Source organism: Mytilus trossulus, chromosome 4, assembly GCF_036588685.1.
Source record: "Mytilus trossulus isolate FHL-02 chromosome 4, PNRI_Mtr1.1.1.hap1, whole genome shotgun sequence".
NCBI classification, from domain to species: domain Eukaryota; kingdom Metazoa; phylum Mollusca; class Bivalvia; order Mytilida; family Mytilidae; genus Mytilus; species Mytilus trossulus.
In genome coordinates this window covers 27261458-27282904 of record NC_086376.1, presented here as the reverse complement: position 1 = coordinate 27282904, position 21447 = coordinate 27261458, and the positions used below count along the sequence as shown (strand labels likewise).

The 21447-nt window shown below is 31.7% G+C and overlaps 1 protein-coding gene across 1 annotated transcript in view; it reads right to left on the bottom strand.

Annotated features, from left to right (window-relative positions):
• Window positions 1–18529: 18529 nt before the first annotated feature.
• The window catches only part of LOC134714995 (WD repeat-containing protein 75-like), a 38078-nt gene continuing 35160 nt past the window's right edge, over window positions 18530–21447 (bottom strand). The window contains exons 17-19 of the mRNA XM_063576801.1: window positions 21171–21290; window positions 20589–20680; window positions 18530–18781 (exon numbers count right to left, since the gene is read on the bottom strand). Of these exons, the coding sequence (XP_063432871.1) occupies window positions 18553–18781; window positions 20589–20680; window positions 21171–21290 (441 nt within the window). The 3' untranslated portion in view covers window positions 18530–18552. The remainder of the gene's footprint in view (window positions 18782–20588; window positions 20681–21170; window positions 21291–21447) is intronic.

The window sequence follows — 21447 nt, the reverse complement described above, 5'->3', positions numbered from 1 at the left end:
GTACTAGTAGTTATATATTTTTAATTACCTGAAAATGTAAAAGTATATATAAAAAAGCAGCAAATAAACTTTTATTTTTGAGCCTAGAAAAAACAAAACAGCTGGTACTAGTAAAAAGATGATAACACGTTTGGATTTGTACGAGAACGGTAATTATCTGTCCCCCCCTTTTGTATGTATTACTAAATTATTAATTTCTTTGAAAATATGTAACGATCACAATTCTGAATTAAACAAAAAAAAATCGTCCAAATAACTTCTCTGGATTAAACTTTATCAGGAACGCTAAGAGAAAAAAAAAGCCAAAGACGTTCAAATATACTATGTTATATATAATGAAGCCAAAATATATAATAAGGCACACTGAAATGACACCTTTTATTGTCTAAGGTCGAAAAAACTTTATTGAGAGGAAACATACGTTTCAGAAAAAAACAAAATGAAATTTGATAATACGCTGTGTATTGAGATGATGCAAATGATATAAACATTGACCTACCTTGATAAGAATAATTCTAAAATTGGTCAAAATTGATCAGCCTGATATAAAACTAAAATATGAAAGTTTAATCACAATACACAGCATTAAAACATTAATGAAAAAAATAATTATTATAATGAAGGAGTCAGTTTCATTGGTTAAGATGCATAGATGGGTTGTAACCAATACCATGTTGTTGTCATCGCTAAAATCAATTTTAGTTTTACCATAAAACATTTCTGATAAAAGAATAACACTTGTTTATAAAGATCATAGAAAGCTAATTACAACTGTCTTAATAAAACGGATGCCAATTACAGATTTCAACAAATATGGAAACGCACGTGCATGCGCGTTTGTCTGCTTGGATACTCTGATCGCGAGCAGCGCGTGTCAGCTATAGGAAAACGTTAACTACCAGATTAGCAATATAATACCGTTTGGTGTCGTATTAATAAGATGATATTGAATATAGTTGTTACTCAGTTGTGGTCATTATAAATATAAAAACATGTCAAACATGGACTTTAATGTTTTCCAAACAGAATATTTTATACCAGAGTAAAACCCATTATTCCTTATATTCCTTATTGCATATGTAAACATAACCTTATAAATTCGCAACATAAAATAAAAACAAAATTAACCTGTTTATGAAAAAAAAAACCAAAAAAAAACAAACTTAGAATTCTGTCTCATCCACCACGTTCACATTCACTCTGAAATCGGTTCGATAGAAAATTTATGCTTAAAGATATATTTTCACTATTCAAGTCTAGTTCATGGACATTATGGTTAGTGAATTTCAAAGCAAGAAGAGAATTTAGTGCAAAACAGTAGTCTCTTCAATAGTGTCTACATCACAGCTAAACACTAGTCTATTCAATGCTTTCCACATCACAGCTTAACACTAGTCTGTAAATGCTGTCTACATCACAGCTAAACACTAGTTATTTCAATGTTGTCTACATCACAGCTAAACACTAGTCTGTAAATGTTGTCTACATCACAGCTAAACACTAGTCTATTCAATGCTGTCTTCATCACAGCTAAACACTAGTCTGTAAATGTTGTTTATATCACAGCTAAACACTAGTCAATTCAATGCTGTCCACATCACAGCTAAACACTAGTCTGTAAATGCTGTCTACATCACAGCTTAACACTAGCCTATTCAATGCTGTCCACATCACAGCTTAACACTAGTCTGTAAATGCTATCTACATCACAGCTAAACTCTTGTCTATTAAATGCTGTCCACATCACAGCTAAACACTAGACTGTAAATGTTGTCTAAACTACAACCAAACACTTGTCTTTTCAATGTTGCCAACATTAAAGCGAATATTATTACATTTAGTTTTGTTCTTAATTTTAGTCTTTTGTTCCGGAAATTTTAATTGCACATACCATGATTTCATTTTAGACGGCGTCCTTCTTTATATTTTTTAGACCTTCGATTATTTTCAGTTCTTTTATATATTTTAAGGAATTATTATAAACTCCTGACAGTAAACTAGAATGTACATGTATTTATTTATTAATAAGGACAGAATGATTAACCAATCCCTTGAAGTTGTAACGACACCAGAATACCATGCTGGATTATACTTATTTTTATATTATAGTGCTGTAATATAGTTTTTTCCTATGGCCTCTTTTTCTTGATTTAAATGAAAATTTTATGAAGTACCCATACTGTCATAAATAGTTATATGAAATGAGATTGACTGATAGTTTAGTATGGAACCGTCTGTTTCTAAAACTTTTTAGACGTTCAAAAAGATAAGAATAAATCAAAAGTAAAAAAGAGACTGACAAAAATATTGGTAGAATAAATACCAACCAACATTATATCGACCCTTATCAGTTGCTGATTCGTTTTTTAAATGAAACGAAATGAGATCAAATGAATTAATAGCACACATATTAATGTTGGGTATCCGACGAGCTTTTCGGAACTTACCTGTACTCAGGAAAGCTCAAACTTAAACATTTAGTCGCCAAGGCTGTATGCGTACTTTGGTACATAAGAGCTCTAGTTGGACCTATACGGAATATTTTTTTAGCAAAAAAAACGAACGTTGGCACAATGGTTGATTCATCAATATTTGTACTTTATATGTGGAGATTCAAGAATAAAATTTTAAAATCATAGAAGTATCGACGTACTGACTAATAAGATGACGATATTGATTAACAGACTACCAGCATCCGGGTATCGACAGAGTTCTAGAAAATGAACATATCTCTCTCTCTAAAACAATATAGAAAAGTTCTAAACAAGTAAAGAATGAAATATCTATATTGTGTGAAACATTTGATAAACCTGTCTTGACGATAAATATGCTGGAAATCACATACTAAAACTTCTGATGGCATGTCCCTTTATTGAGTTTTCTCGGAGTTACATGAACTAATTACTGGTAGGGTAGGCTCTAGTACTAATAAGTGTTTTGCCGTTCAGAGTACAGGGATGAAATACTGAAGCATAGTTTAACGTACAAGAAGAGGTGCTGTACAATGATTGTCGTTTGTTAATGGTGAAAGGAAAAGATCGGACGATTTTTTTTTAATATTTTGATTATCTAAACTCATTAAAACTGGATCTGAAGAAACAATAATGATAGTCGCTCTTTTTTTTTTTTTTACTTTTTTATATGTATTTTAAAGAAAAATTATAACTTGTTCAGATAAAATAGCCGTTCTTTTTGCAAATTGAATATACAATCGATGCGTTATGGTCTCGAAACCTTTAATACAATTAATAAAAAGTCGTAATTTATATAATACAGTTTTTAGGCTTATTCCTTTTTTTTATATAAATTTTTATTATAAATTCATTGCACTTGTTCCTAAAATCTTTCTTTTCTGACTTGTAACAGCACACAGTGCAGTTTCAGTGTATTGGTTTAAATTTTAATCAATTTGATGCGGTCAGTGATACAGATTAGCCCCTGGACATACAACTGTTGTTAAAGAAAAGGCGTGGTTGTAAACAGTGGTTGTCACACTAACAAATACAAAAATATAAATACCAGTGGTCATTTTCCTCTGTCCATTATAATTAAAACTTTCTATACACGTGAACACTGCAAAAATATATCACCCGAAAACACATTTCTTTGACAAATTACATTGACATTCCTGACACAATGCAAAATTATGTCTTCGGATAAGAATTACTTTTTGTCAAAGTTCTAGTTTTCTGGAAAACCTACAAATTAGCTGCAATTTCTGCACACTTCTGGGATTTAAAAACCTGTCTTAAAAAATAAGCTTTAAGTATGATAAGTTGTATTTTTTTAACGGTCTATATAATTTGGCTGCAAGGTTATAAATGAGTTTTTTTTAGCGTTAAGGATTATCTTAAGCTACAGCTTCTCTTTGATAACAGAACGGATACTGTAATGTATAGTTGATTTTCGTTTCGTACGTAAAAAACAAGAAATATGTAATTATGCATGTATATAAAATTATCAGAAAAATAATCAACAAGCAATGCTAATATATTATTACATCCATAACAAATGCTATTACTTTCTCTTCTGAACAAATGATAACAAAAACCAAAAAAAAAAGAGCAGCGCTTTTATATCAGGATGGTTTTGTTCATTTTATTAAAAAAATTCCATACTACATATGAACCTAAATTAAAGTGACATAATGTGTATGCTGAGTTAAAAGACAGTGACATGAAATATATATTGAGTTAAAATAAAGTGACATAATGTATATGCTGAATTAAAAGACAGTGACATGATGTATATATTGAGCTAAAAGACGGTGACATACTGTATATATTGAGCTAAAAGATAGTGACATGATGTATATGTTCAGTTAGAAGATATTAACATAAGTTGTATATATGTGCATTCAGAAAATACGGTAAAATACAGTATATGTGCAGTAAGTGGATAGTAACATATTGTATATGTGCCATTAGAAAAAAGTAAACATACTGTACGAGGTAGAGTTAGAAGAGGGTGACATACAGTACGAGGTAGAGTTAGAAGAGGGTGACATACTGTACGAGGTACAGTAAGAAGGTGGTGACATACTGTACGATGTACAGTTAGAAGATGGTGACATACTGTATGATGTAGAGTTAGAAGATGGTGGCATACTGTACGAGGTACAGTTAGAAGATGGTGGCATACTGTATAATGTACAGTAAGAAGATGGTGGCATACTGTACGATGTACAGTTAGAAGATGGTGACATACTGTATGATGTACAGTTAGAAGATGGCGACATACTGTACAATGTACAGATAGAAGATGGTGACATACTGTATGATGTACAGTTACAAGACGGTGGCATACTGTACGATGTACAGTTAGAAGATGGTGACATACTGTACGATGTACAGTTAGAAGATGGTGACATACTGTACGATGTACAGTTAGCAGATGGTGACATACTGTATGATGTAGAGTTAGAAGATGGTGACATACTGTACGAGGTACAGTTAGAAGATGGTGGCATACTGTACGATGTACCGTTAGAAGTTGGTGGCATACTGTACAAGTTTGTGACATACTGTATGATGTACAGTTAGAAGATGGTGACATACTGTACGAGGTACAGTTAGAAGATGGTGGCATACTGTACGATGTACCGTTAGAAGTTGGTGGCATACTGTACGATGTACCGTTAGAAGTTTGTGACATACTGTATGATGTACAGTTAGAAGATGTTGACATACTGTACGATGTACAGTTAGAAGATGGCGACATGCTGTACAATGTACAGATAGATGGTGACATACTGTATGATGTACAGTTAAAAGATGGTGGCATACTGTACGATGTACAGTAAGTAAGATGATGATGACATACTGTACGATGTACAGTTAGAAGATGGTGACATATTGTACGATGTACAGTTAGAAGATGGTGACTTACTGTACGATGTAGAGTTAGAAGATGATGACATACTGTACGATGTACAGTTAGAAGGTGGTGGCATACTGTATGATGTACAGTTAGAAGATGATGACATAATGTACGATGTACAGTTAGAAGATGGTGGCATACTGTACGATGTACAGTTAGAAGATGGTGACTTACTGTACGATGTAGAGTTAGAAGATGATGACATACTGTACGATGTACAGTTAGAAGATGGTGGCATACTGTATGATGTACAGTTAGAAGATGATGACATACTGTGCGATGTAGAGTTAGAAGACGGTGGCATACTGTACGATGTACAGTTAGAAGATGGTGACATACTGTATGATGTAAAGTTAGAAGATGATGACATACTGTACGAGGTACAGTAAGAAGATGATGACATACTGTACGATGTACAGTTAGAAGACGGTGGCATACTGTACGATGTACAGTTAGAAGATGGTGACATATTGTATGATGTACAGTTAGAAGATGGTGACATACTGTACGATGTACAGTTAGAAGACGGTGGCATACTGTACGATGTACAGTTAGAAGACGGTGGCATACTGTACGATGTACAGTTAGAAGGTGGTGACATACTGTACGAGGTACAGTTAGAAGATGATGACATACTGTACGATGTACAGTTAGAAGACGGTGGCATACTGTACGATGTACAGTTAGAAGACGGTGGCATACTGTACGATGTACAGTTAGAAGATGATGACATACTGTACGATGTACAGTTAGAAGACGGTGGCATACTGTACGATGTACAGTTAGAAGACGGTGGCATACTGTACGATGTACAGTTAGAAGGTGGTGACATACTGTACGAGGTACAGTTAGAAGATGATGACATACTGTACGATGTACAGTTAGAAGATGGTGGCATACTGTATGATGTACAGTTAGAAGATGATGACATACTGTACGATGCACAGTTAGAAGATGGTGACATACTGTATATGTACCGTTAAAATATAATGGTTTACTCTCATACATTGATTTAAAAGATAGTGACATGGGAGTGAAGATATGCATAAAGCCTATGCATGAACATTATTTCTTTCCTAATTTATAAGTATATTTTTTCTCGTCCATCTTTTAGATTCATTGGTTAACTTTTGGTGTAAAACGTCAATTTCGGCATTTGACTATGTCGTGGTAGCCAATTTTTATTGGTAGAGGAAGCCCTTTATTCAAATAAAATATGTAAATACTTTACCAAATGCATAAACACAAACTCAATTCAATGACATGTTAAGTTGAAAATATTTGTATGTAAAATCATCATAGAAACCTTACGTAAAATTGCGTCCGCCAGACGCGCGTCTCTTGTATATAAATGACGCTCGAATCAAAAAAGTTAGTAAGGTCGTAATAAGTGCAAATTTGGTGAGCACTGATTGCCAAAATATTTGGAAAGGTTTTGCTGCATATAGCTAAGGTAATCTTTTCCTGGGTAAGTAATCTTTCAATTTCGAAATTTTTAAAGTTTTGTCAACAGTTAATTTAGAATCTTGACCATATATGTATCAATTATAATTCATGTCAAGAAAGAAGCTCTGACTACTGTGTTAGGGTTACCAGCTGGGAGAAAACTTTCACTACCAGAATGTTGTATATATTTGATATAATGTCCATACAATAGAAATATTACCCTGATTTACCATATTATTTATGACATCATTTGTGAACCATTAAATAATAAGGGTTTTTTTCGATGAAAAAAATATGAATTAATCTAACACTGCGTAGAAAAGAAACCATACTCATTTCACATTTACAAGCCAAGGATATCATTAAATAACATAGAACTCATCAAATCATCTTAAAGTTAATACCATAAATAGTCGTCAGTATACAAAGAACTTGTTTTCTATGTCTGTAATCAACTTCTAAGTATTCCTCTATCTTAGTGTTGCTGCCAGAATCAAGATTAATTCTCATTTTAAGGCTTCAACAGTTCGGATCGTTAGTAATTCCATGAAAGTTTATGGTTTCCATTTTTAACAAACCCCCTCTAGTTATAATCAAAGTGACAGTCTCTGAAGTTAGAGAAAATTAACCGGATTCAATATTCTTAAAGAATAAATTAAGCTAATTTTTATACAGCCGTAAAATGAAAACAGTTATCTAACTTAGAAATCGTGCTTCTATATGTTTAGATAGTAAAACAAAAACACTTACCCATAACTATTTGTTTCTTGAATAAGTTTTTGAATATTAGTTTGGTATAATTTCTTTTACATTGTTAATAATTAAAAGATTCAATTGATGAATCTTGGAAATAAATGAAATATTTAAAAAAAAAAAAAAAAAAAAATTCTCTGTTACGTAAGGAATGTTTGTAGCTACCAATTGTCGAATATGAGAAACCGTACAAAGACGATTTGTATATTAATGTATCAATTAATATAAAAACAAATCACACTATCCGAAAAAGAAGGTGCATAGTTGAAAATGTAGCCGTTGCTGATGTTAGTAAAGTGTTGGTTTCCTATGTCAACATGTTACAAATAAAATATTGTTTGGTGTTATTAATTCCTGAATGAGGAGGCATATCCTAAAAAAATAGTAACGAGAATTCAGAAAAAGTTGTCCAGCCTGACACATGCAGATAGGCGTAAATCATACACTGCAAGAGCCGGAAGTATCTTGACAAATGGTAAAACAGCGAAAGGCGAATAACTTTAACAAAATTAAACCGAAAATACGACAACAGACTAAATTTACGCGTACTAGAAAGTTAGGTACGTAATGTTTAAAAAACTGTAATCAGACGGATACCGGAATTGTTTCTGCAAACTTTAAAATTATAATTTCACTAAAGAGCTAAGAAAATCGCTCGAATTGCGATAAAAACTAACATCAAGTTTTAATTCTTAGTGATTTTTTATTATCAGAATCGAGTTAATTGCAATGATGAATATATGTGTTTGCGAAATGTTTCAGGTAATATTTCTTCAGAACTTATAGTTTTATGTTTACAGTATCAATACATTTATACAATAAATACTATACCATGTAGCAATCTAAGCAATCTTAGCAATCTTATTTGTAATAAATTTCCAATATTGTTATTAAAAATAGACATGTCGACCCTTATTTTAAATGAAATCAAATCATTTACAAGATTATAATAGTTGCCCTGGGAAAAACTTGACATTTTCTCGAGTGTTTTCTTTCAATATCATGAAACAAACATTATCACCTTCTCTCCAAAACAAGACGAGTATTTCATTTCCTGTTAATGTTTTCCCGTATTACAGGAAGAATCTTCCTTCCGTATTGTACCTCTTCTGTCATCGTGCAGGTAAGGGCATCACACAATACTGGTACAGTATTACCACTTGAACAGATACTTAGGACGGTGGTGCGCCGTGAGCTAGGAGGAGAAGCACGACCCTCATTATTAAATACATTGTCCTGTAATACACTTCAACACTCGAATCAAAATTGCTGTAACTTAAATGTTTAATTTGAAATACAAATTATTAAATTGTTTTCATTTCTATAAGTAACTATAGATATATAATGAAAATTGTCTATAATGAATATTTATCTAATAGAAATAAAAAAAAGCTGTACTGAATATTGTTCTGTTATAGATCAGATACATACTAGGTTTATAGAACCGTTGAAATACCAGAGCCATATAGTATTAAAAATGCATCCGGAACTTCCAAAGTACATAACTTTATAAACTTTAAGGATGTATTCTTCTGACTTTTCAGTCTCGTTCAGTCTCGTTGAAATCTCGTTCTTAAATTATTTCCAAAACATATGATAGAAGTGGAAAATATCAATGAATTTTAAAAATATTATAATCAAACATAACTCTGTGAACAAATTGTGTATTTACCATGAATAGTTTTTGAATAATCCACTTTTCAAATTTTACGACCATCCAAGTCAGTATTTTTAGTCAAAATTTTGAGAAAAAGGGTGAGGGATACAAAAAATGATTTTACAAGAATAATATACATCCCATCTCATTTTGGTCTTTTCAAATTTCTTAGATATGTATTTTTTCAATCATTTATAACAAAAAAGTTGAATTAATATGCATTTTGTTCTTTAAAATGAGAAAAATCATAAAAATACAAAATTGGCAGTATGGTAAATTTTACACAAAAAAGCATCAAAATATGATAAAACTTTCTTATATTAACACCTTCCTATAGTTTTTGTAAGTTAAATTTATTCAGATTGGTCCACTTCATCTTTATGGATAGTATGAAAAAAAGTTTAATTGTGGAACTGTGATTTTTTTCACGATAATAGCCCAAAAATAGGTAAAAATCGATACAAAGTGAGAAAATCATCAAAATTGGGCATTTTCAAAGGGCCGTAGCAAAAAAAGAAGCACACCACCATATGATTTTTTCTTCACCAATTGTTTTGTTACAGTCTTATAAACCTAAAAATCAGGTTAAGAAAAAAAGTTTAATTCTAGAAATTTTTGGCTCCTCAGAGGTGTACATCCTTAAAATGATTTTAATGTAAACATTTTGTTTTACTAAATGTTTTTAAATTAAAGGTGAACGTTTTAAACTTAAAAATGCTTTCTGACTCATATAAAAATGGTACATCTTTTATCAAAATGTACTTACCTTATAATTTCTGTCAGAGTATGAAATAACTAGATATATATATATATATATATACAATATGCAAACATAAAATATATCTTTAATAAAATATTATATAAATTTCTTTTCGTTACAAGGCTAACTAGTATACAGTTATCGCGTAGTAATTTGCGTGCATACTAAGCGGAAATTACCCCCCCCCCCCCCCCCAAGGTCTCTTTCCCTTTTTTTTAAACAGTTTTTGTTTTATATGAACTGTCTTTCACACGAAAACGACTATTCTTATTTATAAAATTGTACAATTCAATAGATGCACATGTACGCTGCCCAATTTACAGCATTAAAATAATTTTCTGTTTTCATTCATAGAGTTGTGAATTGTTTCTTATATTTTGTAATTGTATTTTGTAGATTGTGCAGGCTGTAACAGTTGATCATAGTACTATTAGTGAAGAGATTGTGATAAGGACCGGTTTTTTTTTTGGCGTAACACCTGTCTTTCTAAATTTGTTCATATGTTATTATGTTTTCGAATGTATAACTAAACGACTGGATGATGCTGCAAACCGACATCCCAAAGAATATTTGTGTTTTGTGTCATTGCGCCTTGTAATATAGAAAAGAAATGCTTTTTAAAATGAAGAACCCTCAAAGCTGTTAACTCAGAGGCGGATTTAGGTGGGGGGGGGGGGGGGGGGCAGGGGGCCCGCCCCCCTTTTTGGGAAAACATTTGGTTGCTTATATAGGGAATCACTGAAGCATGACTGGAGCGGGCACCCTCTAAGGTCAGTCAATGGGCCCCCACTTACGAAAATTCCTTTGTTTAATTCGTTGTCTTTTTTAATCAGCATGCTAGTTACGAATGTTCAGATAACATTCTTTTTTTTTTTAAACAAAATCAGATTTCCAACTTACACATGTTGATAAAATAAGAATCTGCAAAGCAGTTATTGAAACATATGAAAAGACTGTTACAAAGAAAAATGACCAAATAAAAAAAAATGTTAGATTTTTTTTTTCAATTTGTTAGATCAACAAAAAAATCATGTTTATTTTGTTTATAATGGAAAATAGCAAAAATATAAATTCTATCGACTCTTAACCACAACAATCTAATCAAAGTCGTATGGTAAAATATCCTTAATCTTTGCTTATATTTCACTTTTCTTCTTTTTTTAAATCTTCGCGATATGAAAAAAAAAGCAATAATAGTATATGTTTATTCCAGGGTTGGCTTTACCTTTTCCATCCAAATCACAGCTGCACAATTTATCAGTCAGCTTATAAAACTTCTGTGAGCCAATATATTAAAACCACATATCTTTGTCCTTGCAATTTCTGCATTAAAAAAAACCCATACCATATCCTTAATTCCATGAACAATTAATTCAAAGAAAATTTAAAAAAAAAAAAAAGAAATTAAGTCAAGTTTGGCTTAACTTGGAGCTAATACAACCAGAAATCACGCGGAACAATCATCTTCCTGTAAATAATCATAACATTGGATTAAATCGTTTTACAATTTCTCTTGTTAACCAATAATAATATGTTGATGTCTATATTAAACCGATAATTTCAATGTTCTTCTCCGTTTATTGCCTAGAGTGTTTGGTAAATAACTAGTCTTAACTTAAATACAACAAAAGGATGTCGTCTGCCGCGCGTCTTATGTAACGGGTTAACATGAGCCGATTAAATTCCAGATAGAACTGTCAGATTATATGGAGTGTGCCAGTCCAGCGTGAGACGACTGGTATGGTATAGTTCCATGGGATAAACTTTAGCATATCCAAAGGGGTTAAATGATCGCTATTACTAATTAGGTAAATTGTAGGATTTCATAATACGATCAGGGACATAAAACCAGGGAATAAAATCTACGAAGACGTTTACAAGATTTCTATTGTATTTCAACATAAGTTGTCGATGATATGTAACAAAAGCTACTGGTCAACATTGTATTGGCGTAATCCAAACCATGCATTACTAGTGGTCAATTATCATGTTTACATATCATTATCATTGTCATTCACATTCAACTATTTGAGTCTCTAAGATTTGAGTTTTTACAATTTTAGGTCGAAAATACATTTTAGAAGTATTCACTTGTGAATAAGATGATAACACAATATTGACTGCTGTACCCCTATTTTTGACATTTTTACTATTTGAGTATATAAAAAAGGAGATGTGGTATTATTGCCAATGAAACAACTATCCACAAAAGACCAAAATGACACAAACATTTACAATTATAGGTCACCGTACGGCCTTCAACAATGAGCAAAGCCCATAGTCAGCTATAAAAGGCCCCGATATGTTTGTTTAATTCATGCATCGTTGACAATGTAATGGAATTTGATGCGACTGTCATACAAGTGAGAGGTTTAGCTAGCTATAAAACCAGGTTCAATCCACCATTTTCTACATTAGAAAATGCCTGTACCAAGTCAGGAATATGACAGTTGTTATCCATTCGTTTGATGTGTTTGGACTTTTGATTTTTGATTTTCCTTTTTGAATTTTCCTCGGAGTTCAGTATTTTTGTGTTTTTACTTTTGTCTCATGCAAATGAGGGACATTTTCCAAAATATTTGTGTCCCCGGTCGACTTACTTACAGGAAAACAAATGATTTCGATATAGATTACTTATTATTTAAGCAGTTTGCCGAATTCTGCATATCCGCATATTATAAGAAATTTAAACTTTTTCAGCACTTGAAATAATCGTCCAAGGCGGGCTTAAACAATTTTTGGCAAACACTTCACACGGTCTCGTAACTAGAAATTCACAGCTGATATTGAGATCTATTGGAATATGTTTTGAAAAAATGGAAGAAAGGAATTGTATAGTAAGATACATACTAATCCTTGATAGATAGATAGATTCTATGATGGAAGATATGATCGAAACAAAGTGATTATATTATAGATATTGAAACCGTGTGTGACGGTCAATCATGTGTTAAATTGGGAAATATCTAAATGAGAAGCACGAAAAGCAATATATTTTGTGTTGGTCAGTCTTCTAGTTTTTTTTCTATGTAGTTTTGTAGAGGTCTTCCTTTTCGTGAATTGACACAACATTGTTGATTTATGGCTTTGACCCCCCTGTCTCTCGTTGAATCAAATTTTATCGTCTCACTAAACTTTATTCTAGAACCATTAGACAAGTTTAAGAATAGAGGTTATCCATTGGTCCTGAAAAATTCCGAGTAATAGAAACTTGAAAGTTGTCATGGAAAATTATTTACATCTGTAATAAATTCAATCTAATTGAAATTCGAGTTTTAAAAAAAATGAAGCTTAATATTTTTGCAAACGAGACTAATTTCATTACCGAAAACCATGCTTTTTCATTAATGGTTACTCAAACGTGAAAAAATACACACCCTTTACCTTTTAAAAGAAATTATATTGGTATTTTGTCGATTTTAGAATAACTTAAGACACTGTTTATAGATCTATGGATAGGATTGTAAAATAGGTGGGATGAAGGTTTTTTTTTAGTTATATTTCATAATAACTGGTCCTTCTCGGGAACGAGTTTAAAATACCAGAATCTTATCTATTTGTCCCAGGAATTTCAATATCTAAATCTCTAAATATATGGTTAGATCCAGCATTTCGAAGAACCCTATAAATTCTTTTTTTTTAATCAGTTTAAATTTGGACCCTGATTTGAATGAAGTCCTGTGTTCAGTATAATGGTAGTTTAACCTAATACGTATCATCTTTCCTTTCCCTGTACTGTGTATTCTTACAATTCTTACAATTATATACATACATCGTTTGATTCCACGATAAGAACTATTTTTACAGTATGCGTTTCTGACGTCAATATGAAAACCTTATCAACAAATTCACTTACAATTCTGTTAGAAAATTCAAAAAGATCGAAATACTTCTCATTTGAAATTTACAGAGAGATTGAGAGGTTTCCTCTGGAATTGATGCCAAATCTACTATGTTTTCGTTTTGGAGTAAACGAAAATAAATTCAATACTAGTACAATGTAGGATAATACTTAATAGTTTGTTTAAAAACCAAAAATCTCCGCGTTAATTTATTAATTCTCTTATCATGAATCTGAAATAAAGCAAATAATAATATTTCAAAAGAAGAGTGCACACGCTGAAATGTCTTGCCTTCTTTACTAATCATTGATATTACTGTGTTGATAGTCTAACTATACAAATCCTTGGTAATATAAAGCTTTATAACAACTGTCACATAAACTTAACAGTAACCAAGAAAAGTAAACACTGTCCAATGAACCATGAAATGAGGTCAAGGTCAGATGACCTATACGAGACAGGCATGTACAGCTAACAATTCTTCCATACAACAAATATAGTTGACATATTGCTTATAGTATAAAAGGAAAAACAGACCAAAACACAAAAACTTAACACTGAGCAATGAACCGTGAAAATGAGGTCAAGGTAAAATAAAACCTGCGTGACTGACATAAAGCTTCAGAGACTTTGCTACCACAATTTTGAGATGATGTCATTTATATTTTTTGGTTATGGGATGATCTCCTTTGATGTCCAGATTTACGCAAATTCATTTGCTATAAATGGCTTTTCCAATAATAAACAATAATAAACATGTTTTGTTGTTAAGTATTTTGATGATTATTTAAACATCTTTTTAAAGGAAAGAAGAAGGCACCAAAGGTACACACATAGAAAACTAAATAATGGGCAACAAAAACTCAAGGGGGGAAAGGGGAGTGGGGTCAGGTGCTCCAAAAAATATTACCATAAGTAAAGTTTCATTCATTCTATTGCAATACATACTTACAATAAGTAAAGTGTATGTTTTGTTCTTTAGTCATTCATTCATTTTACTAAAAATTGATATTGTTTTAGATCAATACTAACAATCAATATTTAAACTTAAAATTAAGTGCATAGATTAGTTGCTTTCAAGTATTATGCCTTTAATAATATGATATACCACTTTGCTGGAGACAAACAGTTTGAAAAGCCAGACAATTAAATGGTTTGGAACATCAAAACCAACCAGACCTCAATAGAACAACCAAATGAGTCAAATGTAAAACCTGGGGGTGTGGCAATCTGTTGTCCTTAGTTTATTGTTTCAAAACAAAATGAATCGATCAAATTATGCCAGTATTGATAAACTGGCTACTGGACAGTTAGTTACTTTCAGAAGGTCAGTCTCTAGAAAATATTTATCTATTATGGTTCAATATCCAAATATCTACATATATGGTTAGATTCAGCAATTCTAAGAACCCTATAAATTCATTTTTTGTTTTGAATCAAAAACAGTTTAAATTTGGACCCTGATTTGAACCAACTTGATAATTGGGCCTTAAAATCTAATATTTTCAAAATACAGGTTTAGATTTAGCAATTGAAAGAACCCTGTATATATTTACTGTGACACAGGCCAGGTGAGTTTATTAAACAAAAAACATTCACAATCTTTGTTCAGCCAATTCAGAGGTGAAGATTTTTGAAAAAAGTAAACACCACCGACACCACCAAAGACTTCCATACCTGGGAAACCAATCCCAAATAGGGTATCCTATTTTATAAACTAAATGTGCTATCCTTACTACGATATAGTGATGGATGGATACACAATTGAAAGCATTATACATCTTGGCTGTTTTGGGTATAGTATTGCTATGTCAACAACTCCTATATCAGTTCAAACATCTCTTGAAGTTTCAATGATATGGGTTAAATTCTTTGTATAAACTCATTACCAATAAAAATAATATGAAGCCTCTTATCCAAGTCATTATTCCTACCTCCAGGTAAATAAGACAGCTATTCTTCAATGGATGATGCTACTTTTCTGAAAAGTTCGCAACACTTTCTTTGATATTTTCATAATCATGATTTAAACACAAGAGGAATCAATTACCGTAAATTCAGAAATCTTTGTGTTTATTTGTTGCAATTTTGTCATTAAGACTTTATTTTTTTGCAATATTGAGTTCATTTTTTTGAATTTACAGAACATGAAATAGATAATAATATTTCATTTCCCATAATCAAAACTACAATATATACAATAAAGCAATCTCAATGAATGAGGGTCTGGGGGGTCTGTTATTCTGTAAACATTTAATTTTCACCCCTTTTTTTCTCTAATCTTTAAAAAAATTAACCCCTTTTTTCTCTTATCTTCAAAAAATTAACCCCTTTTCCCATCACTTGGCGTCCGTCGTCCGTCGTCGTCGTTAACTTTTACAAAATTCTTCTCCTCTGAAACTACTTGGCCAAATTGAACCAAACTTGTCCGCAATTATCATTGGGGTATCTAGTTTTAAAAATGTGTGGCGTGACCCGATCATCCAACCAAGATGGCCACCACGGCTAAAAATAGAACATAAGGGTAAAATGCAGTTTTTGGCTTATAACTCAAAAACCAAAGCATTTAGAGCAAATCTGACACAGGTAAAATTGTTTATCAGATCAATATCTATCTGCCCTTAAATTTTCAGATGAATCTGACCGCCCAGTGTTGGGTTGCTGCCCCTGAATTGGTAATTTTAAAGAAATTTTGCTGTTTTTGGTTATTATCTTGAATATAATAATAGATAAAGATAAACTTTAAACAGCAATAATGTTCAGCAAAGTAAGATTTACAAATAAGTCAACATGACTGAAATGGTCAATTGACCCCCTAAGGAGTTATTAACATTTTCCACTGAAACTACTGGGCCAAGTTCATTATAGATAGAGATAATTGTAAGCAGAAAGACTGTTTAGTAAAGTAAGATTTACAAGCACATCACCATCACCAAAGCACAATTTTGTCATGAATCCATCTGCTTCCTTTGTTTAATATTCACAAGGACCAAGGTGAGCGACACAGGCTCTTTAGAGCCTCTAGTTTTCTCTTATCTTCAATTTTTTTGCCCGTTATTCTCTAATCTTCATTTTTTAAGGGCATTATTCTTTAATCATTTAACCCCATCCAAACCCTCATGTATGCCTCAAATTATATTGTCAACTATCTCAACAAGCATATGACTATATTTCTGAAATTCATTTTTTCATAAAAAATATCAGAATTATGAAAACTGATTAAAGACATCCTTTTATGCAAAGGAACATGGTATACAATGTTCACAAGCATCAGTCAACTGCCTACATGAAGACAACAATACTTAACGAAGACATACCATTAGTATGAAAATTCAAATTTTCTTAATAATAAAAGTAAACCAAACTAGAGGCTCTAAAGAGCATGGGTCGCTCACCTTGGTCTATGTGAATATTAAACAAAGGAGGCAGATGGATTCATGACAACTTTGTGTTTTGGTGATGGTAATATGTTTGTACATCTTACTTTACTGAACATTCTTGCTGCTAACAATATCTCTATCTATAATGAATTTGGCCCAGTAGTTTTAGTGGAAAATGTTAGTAAAAATTTACAAATTTTATGAAAATTGTTTCAAGTTGACTATAAAGGACAATAACCCCTTAGGGGGTCAGTTGACCATTTTGGTCATGTTGACTAATTTTAAGGTATCACTTTGCTCTACATTATTGCTGTTTACAGTTTATCTCTATCTAATCCAGATTTGCTCTAAATGCTTTGATTTTTGAGTTATTAGCCAAAAACGGCATTTTACACCTTTGTTCTATTTTTAGCCGTGGCGGCCATCTTGGTTGGATTGCCGGGTCATCGGACACATTTTACAAACTAGTTACCCCAAAAATGATTGTGGCCAAGTTTGGATTTATTTGGCCCAGTAGTTTCAGAGGAGAAGATTTTTGTAAAAGATTACAAAGATTTACGAAAAATGGTTAAAAATTGACTATAAAGGGCAATAACTCCTAAAGGGGTCAACTGACTATTTTGGTCATGTTGACTTATTTGTAAATCTTACTTTGCTGAACATAATTGCTGTTTACAGTTTATCTCTACCTATTATAATATTCATGATAATAACCAAAAACATCAAATTTCCTTAAAATTACCAAATAAGGGGCAGCAACCCAATAATTGGTTGTCTGATTTATCTGAAAATTTCAGGGCAGATAGATCTTTACCTGATAAACAATTTTACCCCATGTCAGATTTGCTCTAAATGCTTTTGTTTTTGAGTTATAAGCCAAAAACTGCATTTTACCCCTATGTTCTAATTTTAGCCATGGCGGCCATCTTGAATGGTTGGCCGGGTCATCGGACACATTTTTTAAACTAGATACCCCAATGATGATTGTGGCCAAGTTTGGTGTAATTTGACCCAGTAGTTTCAGAGGAGAAGATTTTTGTAAAAGCTAACGACGGACGACAACAACGGACGACGCCGGACGCCAAGTGATGAGAAAATCTCACTTGGCCCTTTGGGCCAGGTGAGCTATAATAATACAAATACAAATAAAACATGCATATGCATAATATATATCCATAATAAAAATATGCAAATTTTACCACCCTTAAATCCTGATTTTCAGTGAAAACAACTTCAAGGAATGAAAAAAGATGAACAAACGTAATTCAATGCGACACACTGTACCATGATTTAGTAAATACAAACTTCAACAAAAATGCATAAAATAATTTTATTTTATCTTTTTATATACCAGTCCATATAACTAATATATAAATCGTCTTTTGCTCTAGTGTCTGTATGTATAACAGCCTGTTTACTACTATCTTTTGGTTTTGTATTTTTATTTTTTTCCATGTTTTGAGATTTCCCCTGAGATATAACATCTTTATCAGAATCCACATCATCATCCACTTCCATAACATATTCCTCATCTGACAGCTCTTCTTCATCATCTATGTTACCACTATAAATACAAATACAAATAAATGTGTATTGCCTACTCTCATTACTGTGGATTCATTATTCTTTGTTAAACACCAGTTTTTGATGGTTTCGTGGAAACAAATGAACCACAAATGAAATACAAAGGAGTAGGTCCAGTAAGACCCCTTTTTGGCCCCAAAATATAGCAGTTGTACAAAACTGTTAAATGCAAACTTTTAGCTATTTATTGGAATGAAGAATGCTTCTGTTGCATAAATATGGACTTTTTTTTAACAATACAATGCATATATATCCGGTACAAGCATCATTAAGTCATGCTATTATACTGAAATCTTCAAAATTTTACATTTTGGTTAAATTTTAGACAGTTAGACGGTTTCCATCTAAAAATGAAAGTGGCAGCATTTGTATTCATACTTGATATTGAAATTTAAGTTGTATTTGATGATAAAACATAACATATATAGAGGTTGAGGATGAACACGGATGCAGCAGCTTCATTATTGACAAAAACCATCAGAAAAGTGACAATTTTTGGCATATTTGATAGATTTTTCATATTTGAGCTTGTTTCAGAGCATTTTCAATGTCTAAATCACTTAAAATCTTTCACATGAACTAATTGAATCAAATGAAATAAACACTTAAGTGTTTAAAAAGTGTGCAAAATCTTTCGTCAGATGAATCTGATATTTGAGGCCAAGATCGGTCCTTACTGGACCAGACCTACTTCTTTCGATAAGTGTTTCTTCAGACCAAATAATATCTGCAAAAAGGCATATTTTCCTCAATCCATGAAAATTGTTATCCTCGAAAAATAAATGAATCCACTGGAAGTAATATCTTAATAAAGTTTTCACAAAAAGATATTTATTTCCAAGTGGGTCAATATCTCTTATGCGCCTCCGATTGAGGAACACAAAAGTTGTGTGTAAACAAAAAATCTCTGTGTAGGATATTGGACATGTTTCAATTTTTAACAAGTGATTGAGCCTAACCATTTGTGTTGATTGGAAAGTAGAGGACCATAGAATAAATATTTAAAAACTATGGAGTTATTTAATATATTCAAAGTATTAATTTTTCAAAGAAATTATTGTGTGGAAAAAGGGATTTTTTAACCACAAGGAGCCCCATCATGAAATGATTTTCGGGGTATGCTAATTTATAGAAAAATTAATCACACTTCCTACCCCAAAAATTTAACCACATTTGTGAAAATGTCTCAGCTTCAAAACGAGCTATCATACATATCCAAGTTTACGATATGGACTGAGATAGAGAAGAAAACGTTACCATTATTTAGAAACAATTGCGCGTATTTCCCCAAGTATTGTTTAGGTAGTGTAATGTAACTATTAAGGTGGTAGACCTTGGTTCAGGCAGATAACTCTTAAGATCAGTTAAGCGTTTGTAAAAGTCAAGTTCATCAATGTATTTTAAGCATTTACATAAAACAGATTGAAAATAATCTATGTAACATAGAAGCTTAGAATATATTTTTGAAAATGGTTGACACAAACGTACTGATGATTTTAAGAGTTATTTCCCTTAACCTGGGTCTACCTCCTTAAATGGAGGTTTTATTGTCAGGTACACATGAAGGTTTATTATTTTAAAAGTTTTGCTGTATATAATAAGCCTTTTGCCAGTCTATCGGAAATTAAACTACCCCAAGTAGAACATTAAATGCAAAATTCATCCATGGACTTATTGTCAAGTTGGCATTTCAAATTTTTTAGTCATTATTTTGTCATATTTTGGGTACACATCTTTGTAACTAATAAAAAGTTAAAAGTCTCTTACACAATATTTTACTATCTTACCTATTTGTTCCTGACTTCACAAGCATAGACTGGACAAACTGTTTACAAAGGGAAGTAACTGCAGGTTGGACTTGTGGTGGTGTATCCAAAAACTGAGTTAAAGACAACAAACAAACAATTTAAAACCACACCTAATATTAATTAAATAACAATAAAATATGAATCAAAATCTAACATTTTAAATTTGATAATGCTGAAAAAAATAAACACTCTTAACATAAAGTATCATATACACAACAAAATATAATATAGCTGATATATTATTCATTGTATGTTTGTATCCAAATTAGATCAAATAAAACATTTTGAACTCATCTAGTAATCTTAAATTTTTCTAAATATTTTTAAGTCCTTTTTGGTCCTTGGCCCCTTAAATAATAAAGTAAACATTCAATCTTTTAATTTGATGGTTTTGACCATTCATACTGTAAGAAAATCTAATAAAGCAATTCAGAGCTTCAAAATTACGATAAAAAGTCAAGGGTGTTTCAATTTTTTTTTTTTTTTAATTTTAAGTTATTCCAACAATGAATTGATTAGATATTTTTGCCCTATTTCCACATCTATTTGTTATATACTTACTCCTTTCCATGACTTTATGTCCTTGGAAGTTGACCTTGAATCCACAGCTGGCTGCTTTGTATTTTCTTTAGATAAAAGTAGACTAAGTGTTGTTTGTGGTAGATTTTGTTGTATGGTAAACTGCAAAGAAAATAAGTTTCAGTATAAAATTCAAGATTTTTTTAACACACATTTTTACTATACACTAAATAATTCTTGAGAGTTTTCAATCATTTTTATTTCATTTACTTTCAATGCACTGAATATTCACTATTAATCCAACTGCATAAAAGAGTTC